Consider the following 21,807-nt stretch of genomic DNA (forward strand, 5'->3'; position numbering starts at 1 on the left):
CTGCTCATTGCTAGGTCTCTGTTTTGAAGTGGTATGCAATAGCTCTTTGTTTCTCCCTCCCCGCCCCCACTCCTACCCCCACCCCCAACAGCCTGTAGAACAAATCCCAGTTTTCACATTTCTGAAATCTGTGGTGTTTGCCCATTAAATTTCCCGATATTCTTGGCTGGCGCTGGTGTCTCAGATAATGTGGCTAAACATGTAGAGTTCAAGAGTTACTTCAAATCCTTAATCCAGTCTATAAATCCGGTTTTACATCCTGTTTTTTATTTTTACTATGGAATTTCACAGCCAACTAAAAGAAGCTACTGATTACTGTCTATCAAATTGCTCTGAGACTCCAGCAAGGGATGACAGTCTGGGACAGCTTGTAAACCTCTCTGCTTTGTTCAAAACCAACCAACCAACCAACCAGATAAGTGCACTTTTTAAGTTTTAGCAATAATATTTGTGCTCAAAAGAACGCCTTCGTTTAGATTGATTTTTATCAATCTTTAACCAATCCTACATTTGAATATTGGACTCGCATGCTTTGTAGTTCTACTTTCAGAGATATGACACGTACCAGCCTGTAGCTGTTTCACACGTATTAGCTAGATACAGAGTAAGACCATCCACTTGTAACATCAGTTGTGTGTTGCAATTCACAGCTCAGGAGCCTTGGTGGTTTTTACTCCCTACCCCTCAAGCCTTACACTCATCAGTTCCAGCAACCTGTCTGAGCCTTAGGAGACTCATAAAGTTACGCCCTGCCCTGATGAGCGGTAGCAGATAATCTGGCACATCAGGGACCCAAAGAGCTTATTTTGACTTTTTAAAACAGTGGTGGGCAATCTGCAGCCCACGGGCCACACAAAGCGCATCAGGGTAATCTGCTGGCGGACCGCCAGACAGTTCACATTTGTATGGCCACCCGCAGCTCCCAGTGGCCGCGGTTCGCTGTTCCTGGCCAATGGGAGCTGCGGGAAGTGGCACAGGCCTCAGACATGTGCTGGCTGCCGCTTCCTGCCGCTCCCATTGGCCGGGAACAGCGAACCACAGTCACTGGGAGTTGCGGGTGGCCATGAAAATATAAACAAACTGTCTCGTGGCCAGCCATCAGATTACCCTGACGGGCCGCAGGTGGCCCATCACTGTTTTAAAGGCTCGGCAGCCAATTTTGGCTCAAGAACAGATACTCTGGATATGTTTGTGCAAAATGTCTATTAAATTAAACCCTTTGCTCCACTGTTGCCAAAGAAAAAACATTTTTAGGGCCAAAAATTTCTAAAGTGATTCGTGATTTTGCTCAGCCTAAATTTATAGGTGCCCAACACTGAAAGGGGCAGCATCTGAAAGGGGCCTGATTTTCAGAGTGTGGGTGATCAGCAGTTTATGAAAATTGGGTCCTTTGAGGGCAACTCAAGTCGGACACCGAACTATAGTGGCACCCCAAATCACTCATCGCTTTTGAAAATCTTGGCCTAAAGGACTGTTTATGTACAGCCTACAGTGTGTTATGTTCTGTGGCAGCAGGAGGAGCAAAAGTTAACTAGCAAACCCAATACCCAGAGGTGTTCTGACATAAGAGATTGCATGGTTGTGTAGCATGTTTTACGCGCCTGTGGTTTCTTTGCCCAGTGATAGCCAATGGGTGAGGAGAGTAGATCCAGCAGATTTTGATGGGTTGTTGGTAAAATGGCTTTAACAGTCATTTCCAAAAGAAGCTCCACAAATCCCTGACTTTCTTTTCCTCTATCACAGGTGAGCTCTGTTGACTGTGGGATTGGGAAGGACCCATAAGGAATCCTTAACTTCTGAATGCCCACCCATACCCTGAAATTGTAGAGGCCATGGGAAAAGCCAAGAAAGAAGAGGAGGTTGTTTTTCTGAGGAAAAAGATCACTTTGCTGAGGGCTTTTTCACTCCTCATTGGCACTATGGTGGGCAGCGGCATCTTTATCTCTCCAAAAGGGGTGTTGAAAAACTCCGGCAACGTGGGTGTCTCCTTAATCGTTTGGTTTGCCTGCGGGATTCTCTCTCTGAGTGGTGAGTTGCTTTACCCTTCTTGTTAAATTGTTGGTAGATGGGGAAACTAGCGAATGATATATATTTACGACAAAAGCCTAACTTTACTTCTCCAAGAAAAATAAGCTGGGAACACAATGGACCAAAACTCCTATCTCCGAATGCCATAGAATTGAAGCAGTAATAAGGTCCTGTGTCCACAGGGTTCCAAGGATCTGTTGTTTAACTGATTTGTCTGGGGGACTTGGGGAAAACCCAAGACTTAAGATCTGTGAATGTGGTGCCACATGTGGGTACAGACATGGGAGCAGTTCTCTTGTCTATGGAATGTCTAGATGCATGGGGGGACGAAGGGGGGTTTAGGCCTCTAGCTAGGGGCACTAGATGGAGAACCACAGAGTTCTGGGGACCTAGGAGAAGTGTATTTATTTCAGTATGTGACTTTCCTGCTTTGTTTGGTTTGTAAGTGCAAAAAACCGCTTTGTTATAGTGCTGTGGTTGAGAGTTTGAATTTCCTGGTTCCCGTGGCTTTTTTAATCATAGATTCCACAACAATTGTCTCTCTTCCTTCTAGTGTTTATCGTATGTAATATTTTGTATTACGGGAGATGTTGTTACACTTATACCTTACTATATATGTATAATGTGGCTTAGTTGAGACTGCTGTGGAAACATCAACTTCAAAATTTCATTCTTTTGCATACATAAAATCTCAAACCATAACATCACAAATATAGGTTTCTTTTTAACTGAGTAGGATCATAAATGATAAAGTGTTTATTGGTCAGCTAGCCAAACCATCTGTACTTGTGAAGGATTGTCCTCTCCACTAAACTCCTAGTGTATCTTGTGTATTCTTGAAAATCTGTCTTGGTGGCACGCAAATGGCTTCCCTTGTCAAGTTATTAAATTTTCTAATGGACTTCATTCTTCCTCTAATGTCCAGCTTGAAGACTTCCTTTTATTAGTGTCATATTGTTATTCTTTGCTATAGTGCATTAAATAACGCTTACCCTCTTTTTATGTTTTCCCTTGAAATGCAAGATTGATACTTGGTTATCGCCCCAATTCAGCAAAATACTTACGCATATGCTTACCTTGAAGCATGTGAATGAACAGATCAATTGAAATCAATGGGATCACACGTGCTTCAAATTAAGCATGTGTTTGAGTGCTTTGGTGAATCAGGGCTTATATTCCTTTCATTGCATGTAGGTAGGTTCTGAGGGGTTTACAGCTGGGACAGAAGTGGCCAGTTTTAAAATCTATCTTTCCATAGATACAGAAGGAGAAATAGAGAGTATTTGAACCACTTGGTTAGAAATTCTCTACATCCTTCTGTATCAAGTTTTTCTTCATGGCTCTGATCAGAGACATGTTCCATGTCCTTGGCTCACCTATATTTGAGGGAGGAAGTGTGCGTGTTTGAGGCTTAGAGCTAGGAAAATGGGAGAAATGAAGTGTTTTAAAGTAAATTTCTAAGGCAAAGACAAACTTCTTTCCATGCACTTCTCCACATAAAGTCAGTGGACAAGTTATGCCATTAAAGTGACAAGAATGTTTTACCAGATGAAAATAGATCTCCCCTGGAAACAGCATTATTGCAAATAAAGGGATTTGCACTAAAAGCCTTCATTTCCTCTGTTATGAATAGTTCTCTGAGAAAACTCTACCCAATGTGCACCAGCAGTAAAAAGGTTAACAGTATATTAGGAACTATTAGGAAAAGGATAGAAAATAAGACAGAAAATATCGTAACGCCACGATATAAATCCATAGCACACCTACACCTTGAATACCATCCCCAGATCAGGTCACCCTATCTCAAAAAATGAAATAGTAGATCTGAAAAGGTTCAGCGATGGGCAGGGCCGGCTCAAGGTTTTTTGCCGCCCCAAGCTCTGAGAGTGCAACTGCCCAAGCAAAAAAAAAAAAAAAAGCCACCCCTTGAAATGTGCCTCCCCAAGCACATGCTTGGTTTGCTGGTGCCTAGAGCCAGCCCTGGCGATGGGCAACAAAGATGATCAAGGATATGGGACAGCTTCTGTTTGAGGAGAGGCTAAAAAGATTAGAGCTGTTCAACTTAGAAAAGAGACAATGAAGGGGACATATGACAGAGGTTTATAAAATCATGACTGATGGAGAAAGTGAATACCGAACTGTTATTTATCCTTTCATACAATACTAAAGCTAAGGGTCCCCCGGTTAAGTTAATGGGCAGTGGGTTTAATGCAAACAAGAGGGAGTTGTTTTTCACACACTGCACAACTAACCTGTGGAATGCATTGCCATGGGATGTTGTGAAGGACAAAAGTAAAACTGGGTTCAAAAAAACTAGATAAGTTAATGGAGGAAAGGTCCATCAATGCTTATTAGCCAAAAGGTAAGGGATGCAACCCCATGCTTGGGGCAACCCTAAATCTCTGACTACCAGAAGCTGGGACTGGAAGACAGACATGGGTCACTCCAAAATTGCCTGTTTTGTACTCTTCCCTTGAAGTTCTGGTATGGGCAATTGTCAGAGACAGAATACTGGGTAAGATGGACCATGGTCTGACCCAGTATGGCAGTTCTTATATTCTGTGTTCTTAGCTCATTTTAAACAGATTCCTTTAATTCTCAATAAATTCTACGTGCAGTGGTAATTCCATGGGACAATTTACTAAATGCATATTTACTTCATCTGTTCCAGGTGCCTTGTGCTATGCAGAACTTGGAACAAGAATCACAAAGTCTGGAGGACATTATATCTATATTCTGGAGACACTGGGGCCTTTGCCAAGTTTTTTGTATCTGTGGGCTGAATACTTTGCTATCGGGTAACATTTTTTTTTCTGCTACCTAAAATGAGGTGTTAGTGAGACCTGGGAAAGTCATGGAAATGGATAACCAGCTCATATTATTTTTAAAAAGTGCATAAAGTGAGAAACCATACCCACTACCTCGAAAGTCTTATAAAATAAAAAGAAGGCAGAAGGAGTAAATAGCCATATGTGCACATTAGGCTTTGGGGGAAGGAGTTGGGGCGGGCGGGGAAGGAAGGGGTCTAGCACCTCCTGGTAGAGTGGAAGTCAGCGCCTACAGTTCACTCACATTTAGCCTGTGATACACAATGACCCCCAGATCCCTTTCTACACTACTCCTTCCTAGGCAGTCATTTCCCATTTTATACGTGTACAACTGATTGTTCTTTCCTAAGTGGAGTACTTTGCATTTGTCCTTATTGAATTTCATCCTGTTTACTTCAGACCTATTTCTCCAGTTTCTCCAGATCATTTTGAATTTTAATCCTGTCCTCCAAAGCACTTGCAACCCCTCCCAGCTTGGTATCATCCCCCAATTTTATAAGTGTACTCTCTATGCCATTATCTAAATCATTGATGAAGATATTGAACAGAACCAGACCCAGAACTGATTCCACCCCAATCAATATGCCCTTCCAGCTTGACTGAAATCTAAATTTCCTGATTTTATTGTCCAATTTAAATTTTCAAATGTTAACATTCTTTTAATGTAGTCTTTTGCATATAAAATAGCTTAACACCAGAAAGTCAGTTTCTAACTCCATGAATCCATCCCTCCTGATAGGCCAGCCAACAGTGCAGTGCTTTCTCTGGCATTTGGAAACTACATATTGGAACCATTTTTTGCCCCCTGTGCAGCCCCACTTCCTGCTGTGAAACTCGCAGCTCTCTTGGGGTACTGTAAGTATAAAGCAGATATAGGCCTAAGCCACAAAATTTTAATTCAGATTTTGAACCCCTTCTCCACAAATTCAGAGGTGTTTACATCCAGGGTTTGGGCTTGTCCCATTACAGATAAAACTGTGAAACTTAGATTCCATAGTAAATGCCGAGTCACCCAAAGTTCAGGATCTGGGGTTCTGGTTTGGGCCCATCTCCAGAAAAAAGGGGGAAAATGAAGTCACAAAGCTGATGTAAATGCATCTGTGGATTGCGAAGCTGGGTGGAGAGTAGAAATCATCACTGGCCATACACTGCTATCAGATTGGCTGGGAAATGAAACCAGAGTTCTAGCCAGCAAGTTTGAAGGTCTGTTTTTACTTAAGGGCAAATATTGGCTAGATGCTGCATCAGGCTGATGACATTTTGGAAGGAAGGAAATGTCATATTCTGGGTCATGCGCATATGATCTTAAAATATCTGTCACTTTGAACATTCAGGTCACTAAGAATTCTTCCCAGCACCAAGGGCAGGGAATGTTGCGGTCTCTATTCAGTGTACTCAGGGCAATAGGCTGAGACAATGGGAAAAGCATGAGAGTAAAATTCTTCTGCTTTATTCTGAACCCCAGCCATATATGTTGGTCTTTGCCTTCTCCTCCAGACGTTGTCCTCATCCTGAACTCTTGGAGTGTCAGCTGCAGTGCCAGGCTTCAGAATGTCCTAACCGTCATCAAGCTCCTGGCTTTTGCGCTCATCATTGTGCCAGGGATGATGCTTCTGGCCCAAGGTGGGTCTGCTCAGCTGTGATCTGCGGGAGGGCATTCATTAAGGGCTTGTCCACATGGGAAGGTTTTACTGGTATAATTCTACCGGCATAATTTAATAGATATAGTTACACTGGTATAGCTCCCAGTGTAGATGTTTATATTCTGAAATAAGTGTGTCTTTTTTTTTTCCGTTTAGCTTAAACCCCTTTCAAAGCACATAAGTGAAACTGAAAAAGGGCACTCATATCAGAACCATAGTGGGCACACTGGGAGTTACACAGGTTATATATAAAACTATATTGGTTTAAATTCACACCTTAGCTTATATTGGTATACCTTTCCTGTGTAGACCAGTCCTCCATAGTGTTCATAGTTGGGATAATTAATCTTGTGTCCTCATTTTGTATCTTCCCCTGAGAGAATAAAGGGATCGGGGTGAACATTCATATTTCTGGTTGTCATCTGGAACTGGCTTCATGGGACATGCAAAAAGCCCATCAGGCTGGCCATGCTTCTGACCTGAAGGATTGCCCCTGTACCAGAAGATCCTCAGCAATTTATTGTTCAGAATACCTTCAAATGACACTCTGGATGCCTGGCACCACCCCCATGGTAGAAGGAGTCCTGCCAGTGATAGTGTGGTCAGAGACCTCAGAATTACAGGTTGTACTTAATGTAACTATACAGGGATTGTAAATCATTCATTAGGATCTCACAAACAATAAATAATTTTATTATGTATTTATTTATCAGCAAACATGTTAGAAGATACATAACCTCCCCCAAACATAGGCTACTTTCTCCATTGTACCCCCTTATCATTCTATTGATCCCGGCAAAGAATTTTGTCCTATCTTCTCTCTTCCCTTCCTTTTTGTCCTTCTATTGTAGTTACCATTTCTTAAGTGTTTTCAAGAACACTGTCCCTTTTTTCCTAGGCTCTTTAATACCATTTTAACTTGCTGCTTAGTTTTCTTCAACCTCAGCTTTCTTTTGATTCCACGAGCTTTATTTTCTCCTATAATCACCAAATAAAATGGGATCTCCATCCAAACCACCTTTGTTTTTGTCCATCTCAACCCTCAATCTCTTCAATTTTTCTTCCCTCTCCAGCAGTCAGTGGAGAGAGAGCAGGGCAGTGTAGGCAGGAAGTGTGCTTTCATGAAGTTGCTCCAAAGGACCTCTAACTCCACGCTTTTTGTGTTACTTCCTAGAGCTCTTTGTTTTGTGGTTCCCATGTTGTACATAGCATGAGGCTGTGGTTGGTGCTTATGCTGAGGAGTCAGGGTAGCACAGCTTGAGCAGCATTAGCTGGCTGTGCAACCTTGAAGCAGAGCACACATCCAGAGTTTCGGGGTCAGGGAGTTCATTTCAGGTCTAGAAAGAGGTTTTCTACAGGTAGAGACTCTCTCAGGCCATGTTTGGCCTCCTCTGCTCTATAAATTCATTATAAGTAATTGAAGATCCTGCAACCGCAAACTGTTGGGGTTGTATGAGAGACAGAGAGAAATCAAACCTCTTCTGCAAATTTTATTTTTTGGTAACAAGTAGAGGGGATGTCTCTGTCTCCAACGCTCTCTAGCCCTGTGTTTCTCTCCTTTTTTTTTTAGGCCACACTGAAAATTTCCAGGATGCTTTCAGTAGTCAACTGCTGACTTTGGACAAGATGTCCTTGGCTTTTTATGCTGGGATGTTTGCATATTCAGGCTGGTATGTGCAGCCCGGGTCCTTTAACAAATGGCAGTGTCTACTCCTAAGTCTACTGTGCTTCTCCTGAGCCATCATTTAAACTCTGCCATAACTTGTCTTCTTTCACTCTGCAGGTTTCAAACTAGCTTTGTGCAAGAAGAACTGGTTCGACCTGAACAGTAAGAATAGGAGAGGGGCCTTTAAGGTCAGCCACAGGGGACACAGCATTATTTCAAAATAAGCTGCCTTTTAAATGGAAGAAAAATGAGTGCTAGTTGTTCTAACTGCCTGGCGTGGTAGTACTGATCTGTGAGTAAAAAACCCACAAAAACAAACCAGCTTTTTTCATTAGCACTCTGTCTCTCTCTCACTTTTGTAGAAATAACCCACTGGCTGTGATAATGTCTGTGGTCACTGTAATTGTGGGGTACATGCTCACCAACGTTTCCTATTATACAGTCTTGACAGCAGAGGATGTGCTGGCTTCCCAGGCTGTGGCTGTGGTGAGTTGTAACCCCATTATTAGGTTTCTTCAGAGGGATAAATTTACATTAAGTGGGTGGGGATGGGGAAGCTTCTAGGATGTGGACAGTAATAATGGATTTTATAGCGGAAAGGCCTTCAGCTTTGTCACTTTCAAGAGTATCCGCAAGCAATAATACCTCTTAGACTTGCCTGAGGAGATGGAATAAGAAATAGAGATCAGGATGGCAGTGGGGAAGAAGAATAGGTAATACAGACTTGGGAGTAAATGGAGTTCTGTTTTAAACCTTTCAGTGGAAGGCCATCCAGCTCTTTCCATTAATTCTGATACCATTCAGGGATTACCAGGGTGTTTCTGAACCAAAGCATGTCTTTCCTCCAGAGTTTTGCACAAAAAGCTTTCCAAAGACTTATCTCCGTGATTCCCATCCTGGTTGCCCTGTCCTGCTTTGGAACCATGAATGGGGGGATCTTTGGATTTTCAAGGTCAGATTCTTTTAAATCTTGCTAACTGATTTGCAGTATAAACAGGAGGAGGGCACTGCCACCAAATCTGTTGACAACACACAAGTAGATATCACTCATCAGCTAGTTGACACACAAGCAATCCTCCTGGTTCTCCAAGGCAGTGCCAGAACATCTTGACCTCCAACATGAGAAATGAACTTGGAAACGGGGCCAGTTCTTGGGGACTTATGGGAATTTCCCAGAAAATAAAGGGAGTTTGACTTTGTTTTTCAAAATCTCCCACAAACTACTGTTTCAGGAAGCTGTGTCAGGCACTGTGGGATAGGTTAGCAGAGGATGGTGCAGCTACAAGGATGTAGTCCAGTACAAGTGTGGACTTGGGGCAAAACTGCACCCTAATTAGCATGGTTAGTGTGAACAGCCTGTATTGTTGGTACTTATGCTGGCTTTATGCCACCAGTTCAACTACCAGTGATTGTTCTCTAGTGCAGATGCAGGAGACTGGAACTCAGGTTCTTGTACTGCTCCATGTCTTCTCTCAGGACTCTATTTGTGGCTTCAAGGGAGGGTCAATGGCCTCCTCTCTTCTCCATGATCCACATCCGAAGGCGCACTCCCCTTCCAGCCATCATGTTAATGGTGAGGAGATCCAATTTTTCAATTGGAATTTCTACTGTCCTGCAGTTCTGATTGGCTTCTTATTTTACATGTCACTATGCAGAGTCTGGACAGGTGTGTGAGATTTAAAGGGAATCAAGTTACTCTCAGGTCTCTGAAGAGTGAAAGGGGTACAATACTGCAAAAAGGTTTCTGTGGATATTCATTCACCCTGCAAACGAGTTTACCTTGACTGCATATTGGAAAGCATTATCAAAGTCGCTTAGTGACAGAGGTGGGATTTGAACTCATGATCTCCTGGCTCCTTGTCCTGAGTTTAAAATCCAGTTGACCATGTGGCTTAAACTAAGAGGGTTGCTGCTATCAACACCTTCCACAACCACTCCTCAAAATTATCCCACAAAAATGTCTCTTCCAGGTTTTGTCTGCTTTCTTTGTCAATAATTCAGTGGTTCAAATGTTACAAACACTGACATTTCGGGGATGGAGCAAAATCACATGGACTGAATTTTTGTGCAAAATGTTTCACCAATTTTGCCTGGGCATTGTTAGGTACCTTCTAACACTAGCAGTGTCATCTTTGATTGAAGTGGTGAAAACTTGTTTATTTCGAAATGCAGCCTTTTACCGACCATGCATTCCCACCCTGAAACCTCATATGAAGAGAATATAGTGCTCTCAGCTCAGCATCAAAATTGGTCCTAACCAGACCATGCGAGCTTTATCATACTGCAGCTGACTGTACATGTGAGTTTCTGACCCATCCATGTTTAAATTGCTAAAGGCTGGGATGAGGATTTAATGAATGTGTTTCATCTTTACAACCCCCAGTTCCCACTGGTTACCGCCATGGTGTGCATTGGAGACATCTACCACCTACTGAATTTCTTCAGCTTTTCCCGATGGCTTTTCATAGGACTAGCCACACTTGGGCTCATCATCCATCGTTACCGTCACCCGGAGCTGCCCAGGCCATTCAAGGTAACGCATGGCCGGTTTCAAAGCCAGGAGTGCACAGGCCCATCGTTGTTATAACTGGCTTCTCTCCGCGTCGTTCACTGAGCACTAGAACATGCAGCACATTACCTCACCTCTCCTAAGTCTAAAGGGAACTTACCCGGCATGGGGGACCTTTTGTCTGCCACTGGAAAGGTCAGTCAGCCTTCAGAAAGCCATGTTCTACCCAGGTGTGAACAGTCAGGTTTAATTAAGAAGGTAGCATAGCCCAGCGGGTAGGGGGTCAGATTGGGAGTCAGGAAATCTGGTGAGAAGAGACAGCCCCCACCCCACTCTCTGATACACACACACACACACAGGATAGTGTCCAAACACCCCGCATGGGGTTTGCCACAACAAAGCACAAGCCTCAGCCAAAGCTTCCTCCTGAGCTTAGTTTGTTCCTAGAGTTTCTTCCTCCAAGACCCCTTTATCCTAGCCCCTAGTTTCCTCTTCCCAGAGAGGTCTTCCAACTGCTCTTCCCTTCTACCCCCAAACATTGTGCTGTAAGTTTGCTCAAGTACAGCCACCACCAAAACAGGCTTTAGAGGAGTAAGAAATGCACAGCAATCAACCAACAGCAGCTTATAGAAGGTGTAATTTTGATCTAGTCCATTCAACTCATGTGCATCGTCCGTCTCTGTGGGGTCAGGAGACACATACTCTGGAAGCTGAGAGCAACAAAGTTTGGGCTGGAGAGCTGCATCCTGAGCCCATAGTCCTGTATGTGGGAGTGTTTCCTATTTCCAGTTGTATTAGGGACCACCTTAGGAGCAGAAAGGGAAGGTGGGTTTCAACCTGCCTACCATTTTCCCTGCTGCATAATGTTTGCAATGGGGAATCAAAGTGGATTCTGGATTATGCAGTTTTCCTGACTCCCACAATGCTCCTCTTCTCTGCCCCATGCCATTCTTATCAGGTCTACTCCCCAGGTAGGGTGTCTGCTGAGCTCTAAGTGCACGGATGGGGTTTTATTTAGATCAGGGGTGGGCAAACTATGGCCCGTGGGCCGAATCTGGCCCGCCAGCTGTTGTTAATCCAGCCCCCGAATTGCTGCTGGGGAGCGGGGTCTGGGGCTTGCCGTGCTCCGGTGCTTCAGCTAGGAAGCAGGGTCGGGGCCTGCTCCACGTGGCTCCTGGAAGCAGCAACATGGCTGTTCTCTAGCTCCTATGCGTAGGGGCAGCCAGGGACTCTGCTCTGCACGCTGCCCCAAGCACCAGCCCTGAAGCTCCCATTGGTCGCAAACTGTGGTCAATGGGAGCTGCAGGGGCGGTGCCTGAGGACAGGGCAGCATGCAGAGCTGCCTGGCAATGCCTCTGCATAGGAGCCGGAGGCGGGACATGCCGCTGCCTCCAGGAGCCGCTTGAGGTAAGCGCCGCCCTGAGCCTCCCCCGAGCCCCAACCCCCTGCCCTAGCCCTGAACCCCCTCCTGCCCTCCAAACCCCTCAATCCCAGCATGGAGCACTCTCCTGCACCCCACACCCCTCATCTCCAGCCCCACCCCAGAGCCTGTACCCCAAGCTGGAGCCCTCACTCCCCCACACCCCAAACCCCTACCCCAATCCTGATCCCCCTCCCACCTCTGAACCCGTTGGTCCTAGCCTGGAGCAGCCTCCTACTCCCCAAACTCCTCCATCCCCAGCCAGAGTCCACCCCGCACCCCACCCGCCAGCCCGGAGCCCCCTCCTGCACCCTGAACTCCTCATTTCTGGCCCCACCCCAGAGCCTGCACCCCCAACCGGAGCCCTCACCCCCTCCTGCACCCCAACCCCAATTTTGTGAGTATTCATGGCCCACCATACAATTTCCATGCCCAGATATGGCCCTTGGGCCAAAAAGTTTGCCCACCCCTGATTTAGATGCGAAGAATTTGTTCATATCCGTTCTCTGCCTGTGAGGTGCTTCCAGCCAGTTACTGGTGCAAGAGTGCCACCGTCTGTATGTGTCAGAGGAGCATTTTGTGAAGCAGTTCAAGAAAAAACAAGCACCAGCTTGGACCTTTGTCTATCCCCCAAACTGTACTGACCCGTTTTTTCTCGGTGAATTTTCTTTCCATCCCTGCCTGCCACGCCACTCCAAGTCCTTGCTAAAGGAGCGTATTAAAAGACACCCTCAACTTTCCCAGACAGTATGCTGGCTGCACCGACAAATTCACCCAGAACCACCCTTTTAAAATATATTTTCTTGAACTAGAATCATTGGATAAAGTGTAAAAAGAAAAGGAGTACTTGTGGCACCTTAGAGACTAACCAATTTATTTGCGCATGAGCTTTCGTGAGCTACAGCTCACTTCACCGATGAAGTGAGCTGTAGCTCACGAAAGCTCATGCTCAAATAAATTGGTTAGTCTCTAAGGTGCCACAAGTACTCCTTTTCTTTTTGCGAATACAGACTAACACGGCTGTTACTCTGAAACCTGGATAAAGTGTGTGTGTTTAACAAAGAAATCAGCAACATACTGATTTCCCCCCTCCCAAAGTTTTTACCTCCTTCTGTTCGGTCTAAATTTGGGCTTTAAAAACACTTCTGAGAGTTTAAAAAGAGACAAATTGAATAGTTGACTATTTAGACGGGCTTTATTCTTCTGCCTGAGGAACTGCCTTTCTGAAAGAGGAAAGACCAGTTTAAGTGTGATATGTACAGATGCTGCTCTCTAGTGGCCATAGAGGAAAATCCTTACTGTTGATATTGTCCCATTTATTTGTATAATTATTATGATTGCTCATTTTTTTCTGTAAGATTTTATGCTTAAAAATAATAGAAAACTAACACAAGCGAGAAGCTTCATCCCTTACACCCCCCCAAACAGAGGAGCAGCACTATGGGTAATTGCATGGGAATGAGATCCTCAAACTGCAATTTGAATCCCCAGTTGGTTTGGCTACCATGATCTCCGTTACCACAAGGGATTCAGAACATAGAGAAGATGCAGGAGGTTGAGGTTTTTTTACTAACTCCCAACTAGTTGTTTAATTTCTTCCTAGGTGATTACTTGCTTGGCTTTTTTTCATTACTTAGTTAACTAACCGGTATGTGTGCTAAAGTGTGCTGACCCTGAGCCCTGGTCTACACTAGGACTTTAGGTCGAATTTAGCAGCATTAAATCAATGTAAACCTGCACCCGTCCACACGATGAAGCCCTTTATTTCGACTTAAAGGGCTCTTAAAATCGATTTCCTTACTCCACCCCTGACAAGTGGATTAGCGCTTAAATCGGCCTTGCCGGCTCGAATTTGGGGTACTGTGGACACAATTCGACGGTATTGGTCTCCGGGAGCTATCCCAGAGTGCTCCACAGTGACTGCTCTGGACAGCACTCTGAACTCAGATGCACTGGCCAGGTAGACAGGAAAAGAACCGCGAACTTTTGAATCTCATTTCCTGTTTGGCCAGCGTGGCAAGCTGCAGGTGACCATGCAGAGCTCATCAGCAGAGGTGACCATGATGGAGTCCCAGAATTGCAAAAGAGCTCCAGCATGGACCGAACGGGAGGTATGGGATCTGATCGCTGTTTGGGGAGAGGAATCCGTGCTATCAGAACTCCGTTCCAGTTTTCGAAATGCCAAAACCTTTGTCAAAATCTCCCAGGGCATGAAGGACAGAGGCCATAACAGGGACCCGAAGCAGTGCCGCGTGAAACTGAAGGAGCTGAGGCAAGCCTACCAGAAAACCAGAGAGGCGAATGGCCGCTCCGGGTCAGAGCCCCAAACATGCCGCTTCTATGATGAGCTGCATGCCATTTTAGGGGGTTCAGCCACCACTACCCCAGCCGTGTTGTTTGACTCCTTCAATGGAGATGGAGGCAATACGGAAGCAGGATTTGGGGACTAAGAGGATGATGATGAGGTTGTAGATAGCTCACAGCAAGCAAGCGGAGAAACCGGTTTTCCCGACAGCCAGGAACTGTTTCTCACCCTGGACCTGGAGCCAGTACCCCCCGAACCCACCCAAGGCTGCCTCCTGGACCCAGCAGGTGGAGAAGGGACCTCTGGTGAGTGTACCTTTTAAAATACTATACATGGTTTAAAAGCAAGCATGTGAAAGGATTACTTTGCCCTGGCATTCGCGGTTCTCCTGGATGTACTCCCAAAGCCTTTGCAAAAGGTTTCTGGGGAGGGCAGCCTTATTGCGTCCTTCATGGTAGGACACTTTACCACTCCAGGCCAGTAACACGTACTCGGGAATCATTGTAGAACAAAGCATTGCAGTGTATGTTTGCTGGCATTCAAACAACATCCGTTCTTTATCTCTCTGTGTTATCCTCAGGAGAGTGAGATATAATTCATGGTCACCTGGTTGAAATAGAGTGCTTTTCTTCAGGGGACACTCAGAGGAGCCCATTCCTGCTGGGCTGTTTGCCTGTGGCTAAACAGAAATGTTCCCCGCTGTTAGCCACAGGGAGGGGGGAAGGTTGAGGGGGTAGCCACGCGGTGGGGGGAGGCAAAATGCGACCTTGTAACGAAAGCACATGTGCTATGTATGTAATGTTAACAGCAAGGTTTACCCTGAAAGAGTGTAGCCACTGTTTTATAAAATGTGTCTTTTTAAATACCGCTGTCCCTTTTTTTTTCTCCACCAGCTGCATGTGTTTCAATGATCACAGGATCTTCTCCTTCCCAGAGGCTAGTGAAGCTTAGAAAGAAAAAAAAACGCACTCGCGATGAAATGTTCTCCAAGCTCATGCTGTCCTCCCACACTGACAGAGCACAGACGAATGCGTGGAGGCAAATAATGTCAGAATGCAGGAAAGCACAAAATGACCGGGAGGAGAGGTGGCGGGCTGAAGACAGGGCTGAAGCTCAAAGGTGGTGGCAGCGTGATGAGAGGAGGCAGGATTCAATGCTGAGGCTGCTGGAGGACCAAACCAGTATGCTCCAGTGTATGGCTGAGCTGCAGCAAAGGCAGCTGGAGCACAGACTGCCACTACAGCCCCTGTGTAACCAACTGCCCTCCTCCCCAAGTTCCATAGCCTCCACACCCAGACGCCCAAGAACGCGGTGGGGGGGCCTCCGGCCAACCAGCCACTCCACCACAGAGGATTGCCCAAAAAAAAGAAGGCTGGCATTCAATAAATTTTAAAATTGTAAACTTTTAAAGTGCTGTGTGGCATTTTCCTTCCCTCCTCCACCACCCCTCCTGGGCTACCTTGGTAGTCATCCCCCTATTTGTGTGATGAATGAATAAAGAATGCATGAATGTGAAGCAACAATGACTTTAATGCCTCTGCAAGCAGTGACTGAAGGGAGGAGGGGAGGGTGGTTAGCTTATTGGGAAGTAGAGTGAACCAAGGGGCAGGGGGTTTCATCAAGGAGAAACAAACAGAACTTTCACACCGTAGCCTGGCCAGTCATGAAACTGGTTTTCAAAGCTTCTCTGATGCGTACCGTGCCCTCCTGTGCTCTTCTAACCGCACTGGTGTCTGGCTGCGCGTAACCAGCAGCCAGGCGATTTGCCTCAACCTCCCACCCCGCCATAAACGTCTCCCCCTTACTCTCACAGATATTGTGGAGCACACAGCAAGCAGTAATAACAGTGGGAATATTGGTTTCGCTGAGGTCTAAGCGAGTCAGTAAACTGCGCCAGCGTGCCTTTAAACATCCAAATGCACATTCTACCACCATTCTGCACTTGCTCAGCATGTAGTTGAACAGCTCCTGACTACTGTCCAGGCTGCCTGTGTACGGCTTCATGAGCCACGGCATTAAGGGGTAGGCTGGGTCCCCAAGGATACATATAGGCATTTCAACATCCCCAACAGTTATTTTCTGGCCTGGGAATAAAGTCCCTTCCTGCAGCTTTTGAAACAGACCAGAGTTCCTGAAGATGCGAGCGTCATGTACCTTTCCCGGCCATCCCACATTGATGTTGGTGAAACGTCCCTTGTGATCCACCAGAGCTTGCAGCACTATCGAAAAGTACCCCTTGCGGTTTATGTACTCGGCGGCGTGGTGCTCCGGTGCCAAGATAGGGATATGGGTTCCGTCTATGGCCCCACCACAGTTAGGGAATCCCATTGCAGCAAAGCCATCCACTATGACCTGCACATTTCCCAGGGTCACTACCCTTGATATCAGCAGATCTTTGATTGCGTGGGCTACTTGCATCACAGCAGCCCCCACAGTAGATTTGCCCACTCCAAATTGATTCCCAACTTACTGGTAGCTGTCTGGCGTTGCAAGCTTCCACAGGGCTATCGCCACTCGCTTCTCAACTGTGAGGGCTGCTCTCATCTTGGTATTCATGCGCCTCAGGGCAGGGGAAAGCAAGTCACAAAGTTCCATGAAAGTGCCCTTACGCATGCGAAAGTTTCGCAGCCACTGGGAATCGTCCCAGACCTGCAACACTATGCGGTCCCACCAGTCTGTGCTTGTTTCCCGAGCCCAGAATCGGCGTTCCACAGCATGAACCTGCCCCATTAGCACCATGATGCATGCATTGGCAGGGCCCATGCTTTCAGAGAAATCTGTGTCCATGTCCTGATCACTCACGGGACCGCACTGACGTCGCCTCCTCGCCCGGTATCGCTTTGCCAGGTTCTGGTGCTGCATATACTGCTGGATAATGCGTGTGGTGTTTAATGTGCTCCTAATTGCCAAAGTGAGCTGAGCGGCCTCTATGCTTGCCTTGGTATGGTGTCCGCACAGAAAAAAGGCGCAGAATGATTGTCTGCCGTTGCTCTGACGGAGGGAGGGGCGACTGACAACACGGCTTACAGGGTTGGCTTCAGGGAGCTAAAATCAACAAAGGGGGTGTCTTTACATCAAGGAGTATTTCAGGCAGGACTTCATGGAGGGTTCCAATAAGAAATGGTGCACCTAAGTTATTGTTCTTATTGGAACAAGGAGGTTAGCCTGGCCTCTGATTGATTCATGGCTAGATTTACCTCGCTGCACCTTCTCTGTGAGTGACTGCAGTGTGACCTAGAGGAATGAGTCCCCTAAACAGGGGAGGAGGCAAATGAGTATAAAACAAATCTGGTCTATTCCTTGTTTTGATCCACTCCATCTATCTTTTACATCTTTGGCTGGCAACAGACGGTGCAGAAGGACTGCATGCCATCCACATCTCTTGCCTGCCTGGCAGAAGATGGTACAATACGACTGCTAGCAATCCTCATCTCTTGCCTGCCCGGCAGAAGATGGTACAGTACGACTGCTAGCAATCCGTATCGCCTGCCTGCTCACCATAAGACGGTTCAATAGGACTGACTGCAGGACTAAAGAGAATGACCTGGTCAAGTCACTCCAAATTTAGTCCCTGCGCCCATGTCTGTCGAGGCGCTCCCAGTCGACGTGGCCAGGAGCACCTCGGACATGACGATGACGCCTACCAGTCGTACTGTACCATCTGCTGCCACAAGGCAAGGGGTTGCTGCTACTGTGTAGCAATGCCGTACTGCGTCTGCCAGCACCCAGGAGACATAGGGTGACGGTTACCTGAGCGGGCTCCATGCTTGTCGTGGTATGGCGTCTGCACAGGTAACTCAGGAAAAAAGGCGCGAAACGATTGTCTGCCCTTGCTTTCACGGAGGGAGGGAGGGAAGGGGGGCCTGACGATATGTACCCAGAACCACCCGCGACAATGTTTTAGCCCCATCAGGCATTGGGATCTCAACCCAGAATTCCAATGGGCAGCGGAGACTGCGGGAACTGTGGGATAGCTACCCACAGTGCAATGCTCCGGAAGTCGACTCTAGCCTCGGTACTGTGGAAGCACTCTGCCGAGTTAATGCACTTAATGCACTTGGAGCATTTTCTGTGGGGACGCACACACTCGAATATATAAAACCGATTTCTAAAAAACCAACTTCTATAAATTCGACCTTATTCCGTAGTGTAGACATACCCTGAGGAACACAGACTAGGAAAGAGAACCAAACTAGCCTGTGAGTTGTTTGTTAGTTTATAGCAGTCATGGCATGAACAGCAGATCACCTCTGATTATGAAAGACTAGAGTCTAAAAGAGCTTGAAGGGAGATTTTTATTTTAGGTGAACTGTTTGGAGAAATCTGAGATTAGGATCAAACTTTTTTTCAATTGGATTGTATGGAAACTGGGTGAGATTGGATCCACGGTCCAAAAAAATCTCTTTGCAGTTCTATTAGGGTCTGCTAATTTATCCTGAACTTTAAACAGCCCAGGTCATTTGGCTTCCCAGAGAGCTTTTTAAGTTACAGTGGTAGCTACTCTAAACTATACATTGAGGTATGGTGCTGCTAGCATGAAGCAGTCTCTCAAGCTTATTTGGCCTTCCCAGAGGCAAACTAGAGACTGCTCAAAATGAATTGCATGACTACATAAGCACATTGAAAATCATTTATTTGAAAGGGCACGTGCTACTCATGGTAGCACATGCTCATGATTTTCCAACAGCAACATCAACAGATGAGAGCTAAGACCAGTCCGTAATAAACTCAGAAAGCAGCTGGGGCATGGTAGGTTTCTGCCTCCTGCTAAATTCCTGGCTGGATAAGGTGTTAAATTTTATATATGGTGACTCCTGAGATAGTCTCTAATGTCTGCTTCTATACCTCATCAAGAGAGGTGAGAGTACGCGCTGGTGGTGTTACTGTAATGTAGTAGATCGCAAATTTGACTATATCAGAGATCATGAATCCCACTTGTTTGGAGACAGACTGTACAGAAAGATTGGACTGGCCAGGTTTCTTGTCTTCTGGACACAGGAGTCTAGCTATTGATAAATATTTGGGTACAAGCTAACACATAATGTGTTTGGACAAATTAAGACAGATTACAAATAGTCAGATACGATTAGATAGGTCTGTGCTCTTTTCCCCAGGTTCCCCTCTTCATTCCTGTCTGCTTCACCATCGTCTGCCTCTTTGCAGTGGGAATGTCTTTCTACTCAGACCCAGTGTATGTCAGCACTGGCTGTGCCATGGTTTTAAGTGGTTTTCCAGTCTACTTCTTGGTGATCAGCAGGCCAATACCCGACTGTTGCCGTACCACATTCCGTGAGTATAAATCTGATCAAAGGGATAACCTTAAACATAATGTAGTATTAGATTCTACTCAGGATTCATTAATCACCACCTACGAGAGGCTGTATGTACTAAGTCTGCGTTTAATACAAGGAACTATAGAAATTAAAATTAGAGGATGACCCAAGCTGCAGTGATTGGCTCTGGATCTGAATGTCACCAAAGTTCAGGGGTTTTGTTCTAGGGTTGCAATTTGGCCCCATCTCTAATAAAAATGTATTGTGATTAGGGGTCTACTTAAATCACAGAGAAATCACACCATTTTCATGGGTTGGCCATGGCATAAATAGCAAATTTCTTGGATGTGTTACACATCCATGAAATTTGTTGTTTATGCCATGACCAGCCCATGAAAAATATGTGATTTCTCTGCAGTGTTTCTCAAACTAGGGGCCTGGACCCAAAAGGGCCTATTAGGCCCGGTATTGCCGGTATTAGGTCACGGTATTGCCACCCTCACTTCTCCGCTGTGACTGACAGGTGGCACTGCCTTCAGAGCTGGGCACCAGGGCAGCAGCCACAGTTCTCTGCTCTGCCTTCATAGCTGGGTAGTCAGAGACCAGATTTCATAGGAGAGATGAGATTTCACGGTCCGTGACGTGATTTTCACACTCGCGAATTTGGTAGACTCCTAATTATGATGCTGTACATACCTATTTCTGCTGAAAGTCTGGGGAAAGCGTTGATAGGAAGAGAAGGGAAATACTGTGTATGTTTTCTCTTGTTCCCAGTATATACTTGTAAACAGGCAAAATATACATGTTGGTCCTGGAACACCAAGTTTTTATCTGGTCTTTAGAAAAGTCTTAGGAAGTATGTATGGACAAGGGATCTGGAATATAAGTAAGATATTTTTTGAGAGGCTTCCCCATGTGGTATCAAGCACAAAGTTTCAGGAGTAGCTCTGCCACCTTAAATACAATGTTTGTCTCTCAGATAAAGCATTGATCATAACAGTGTTTTATCCTGCACCCTGACTTCTTTAGACTTGGTGCATTAGTAAATTGTCCCTGGGTTCTGTACTGTCAACAACCATTGAAAATGTCTAAGAAGATACAGAAGAAAAGGTAGCAGAGATACCTTTTGCTAAAGAATGGACTGTATTGGACATAGTTTCAGTTGTACTGAAATAAATTGTTTCTCCACACAAAATACTCCATCCAAACACCAGTTTTACATAGTTCAAAAAACAAATTAAGCATTCCTCTCTCCTTTTTTTTTCTTGTGGCAGATTATCTTACACTCAAACTTCAGGTACTGCTGGAAGTAGTCAGACAGGAAGTCAAGACTTATTGAGGACCACATCTTATTGGAGAAGACACATAGTGGCTTCTCCAATGAAAGCCACTATCCCATTTCTGATCCTTTTGGCCTGCTGAGAGACCAGGAGGCACTCTTAATTTTGCAGTGAATGCAGTGCAACTAGAGATGTCCAGAACAAATAACCTGGATACAAACACCTCCAAGCTTTGATACTCAGGATCTGGATCAGAATTTTGCATCCGCTTCAGTTTTTCTAAACCCAAACTCCACATCTGACTTTTGGAGGTGTTCAAAAAGCAGGATTCAAATTTTGTAGGTTGGTCCATCTCTCAGTGATGCACATGATTTTTGACTTCCTAGACCTTGAGGAAAGACAAGGTGAAGCAGAGTGACTGTTTCACAATCCAAATATCATTCACATGGACCGCTATGGAAAACAAGTTCAGCTTTCAGATGGAAGGTTATGGAGATCTGAAATGATGTGCTGAGGATGGTCGAATGCTTTTAAGGTAAAATTGGGGAGAGGGAGAATCAACAAGAGAGCTTAAGAGAAGCAGGGTGGTAGGTGAACTCCCACTCTCCTTCCACTGGACAAATTGATCTTTGGGACTTAGAGTTCAGTTCTCCTTTGAAAAATGACTAAAAAATTTGCTTGATTTACAAGAACAAAACCTATTCATTTTTTAATGTACGAGTCCCATCTGAAATCTGAAAGTCAACCTTTTTTCTCCTTCGTAAGCATCATTAGTAGTAAAGATTCTCCAGGCTAAATTCTGACCTCACATCTGTGCAGCCCCACAGAAGTGGGGTTGCACAGGTATAATCAAGT

At 45.4% G+C, this 21,807-nt stretch overlaps 1 protein-coding gene across 1 annotated transcript; it reads left to right on the forward strand.

Annotated features, from left to right (window-relative positions):
* Positions 1 to 1,832: 1,832 nt before the first annotated feature.
* LOC311514888 (cystine/glutamate transporter-like) lies at positions 1,833 to 21,091 on the forward strand (the record flags this gene model as incomplete). The annotated part of the gene is made up of 12 exons (XM_084617617.1): positions 1,833 to 2,028; positions 4,700 to 4,826; positions 5,596 to 5,711; positions 6,354 to 6,479; positions 8,070 to 8,169; positions 8,283 to 8,327; positions 8,528 to 8,651; positions 9,014 to 9,117; positions 9,642 to 9,738; positions 10,549 to 10,698; positions 19,514 to 19,688; positions 20,947 to 21,091. The coding sequence occupies 12 exons, from the start codon at positions 1,833 to 1,835 to the stop codon at positions 21,009 to 21,011; spliced, it is 1,425 nt and encodes a 474-aa protein (XP_084473743.1). The 3' UTR covers positions 21,012 to 21,091.
* Between the last annotated feature and the right edge of the window lie 716 nt (positions 21,092 to 21,807).

The sequence above is a fragment of the Lepidochelys olivacea genome, assembly GCF_965140295.1.
Source record: "Lepidochelys olivacea isolate rLepOli2 genome assembly, chromosome: 1".
Taxonomy (NCBI): Eukaryota; Metazoa; Chordata; order Testudines; family Cheloniidae; genus Lepidochelys; species Lepidochelys olivacea.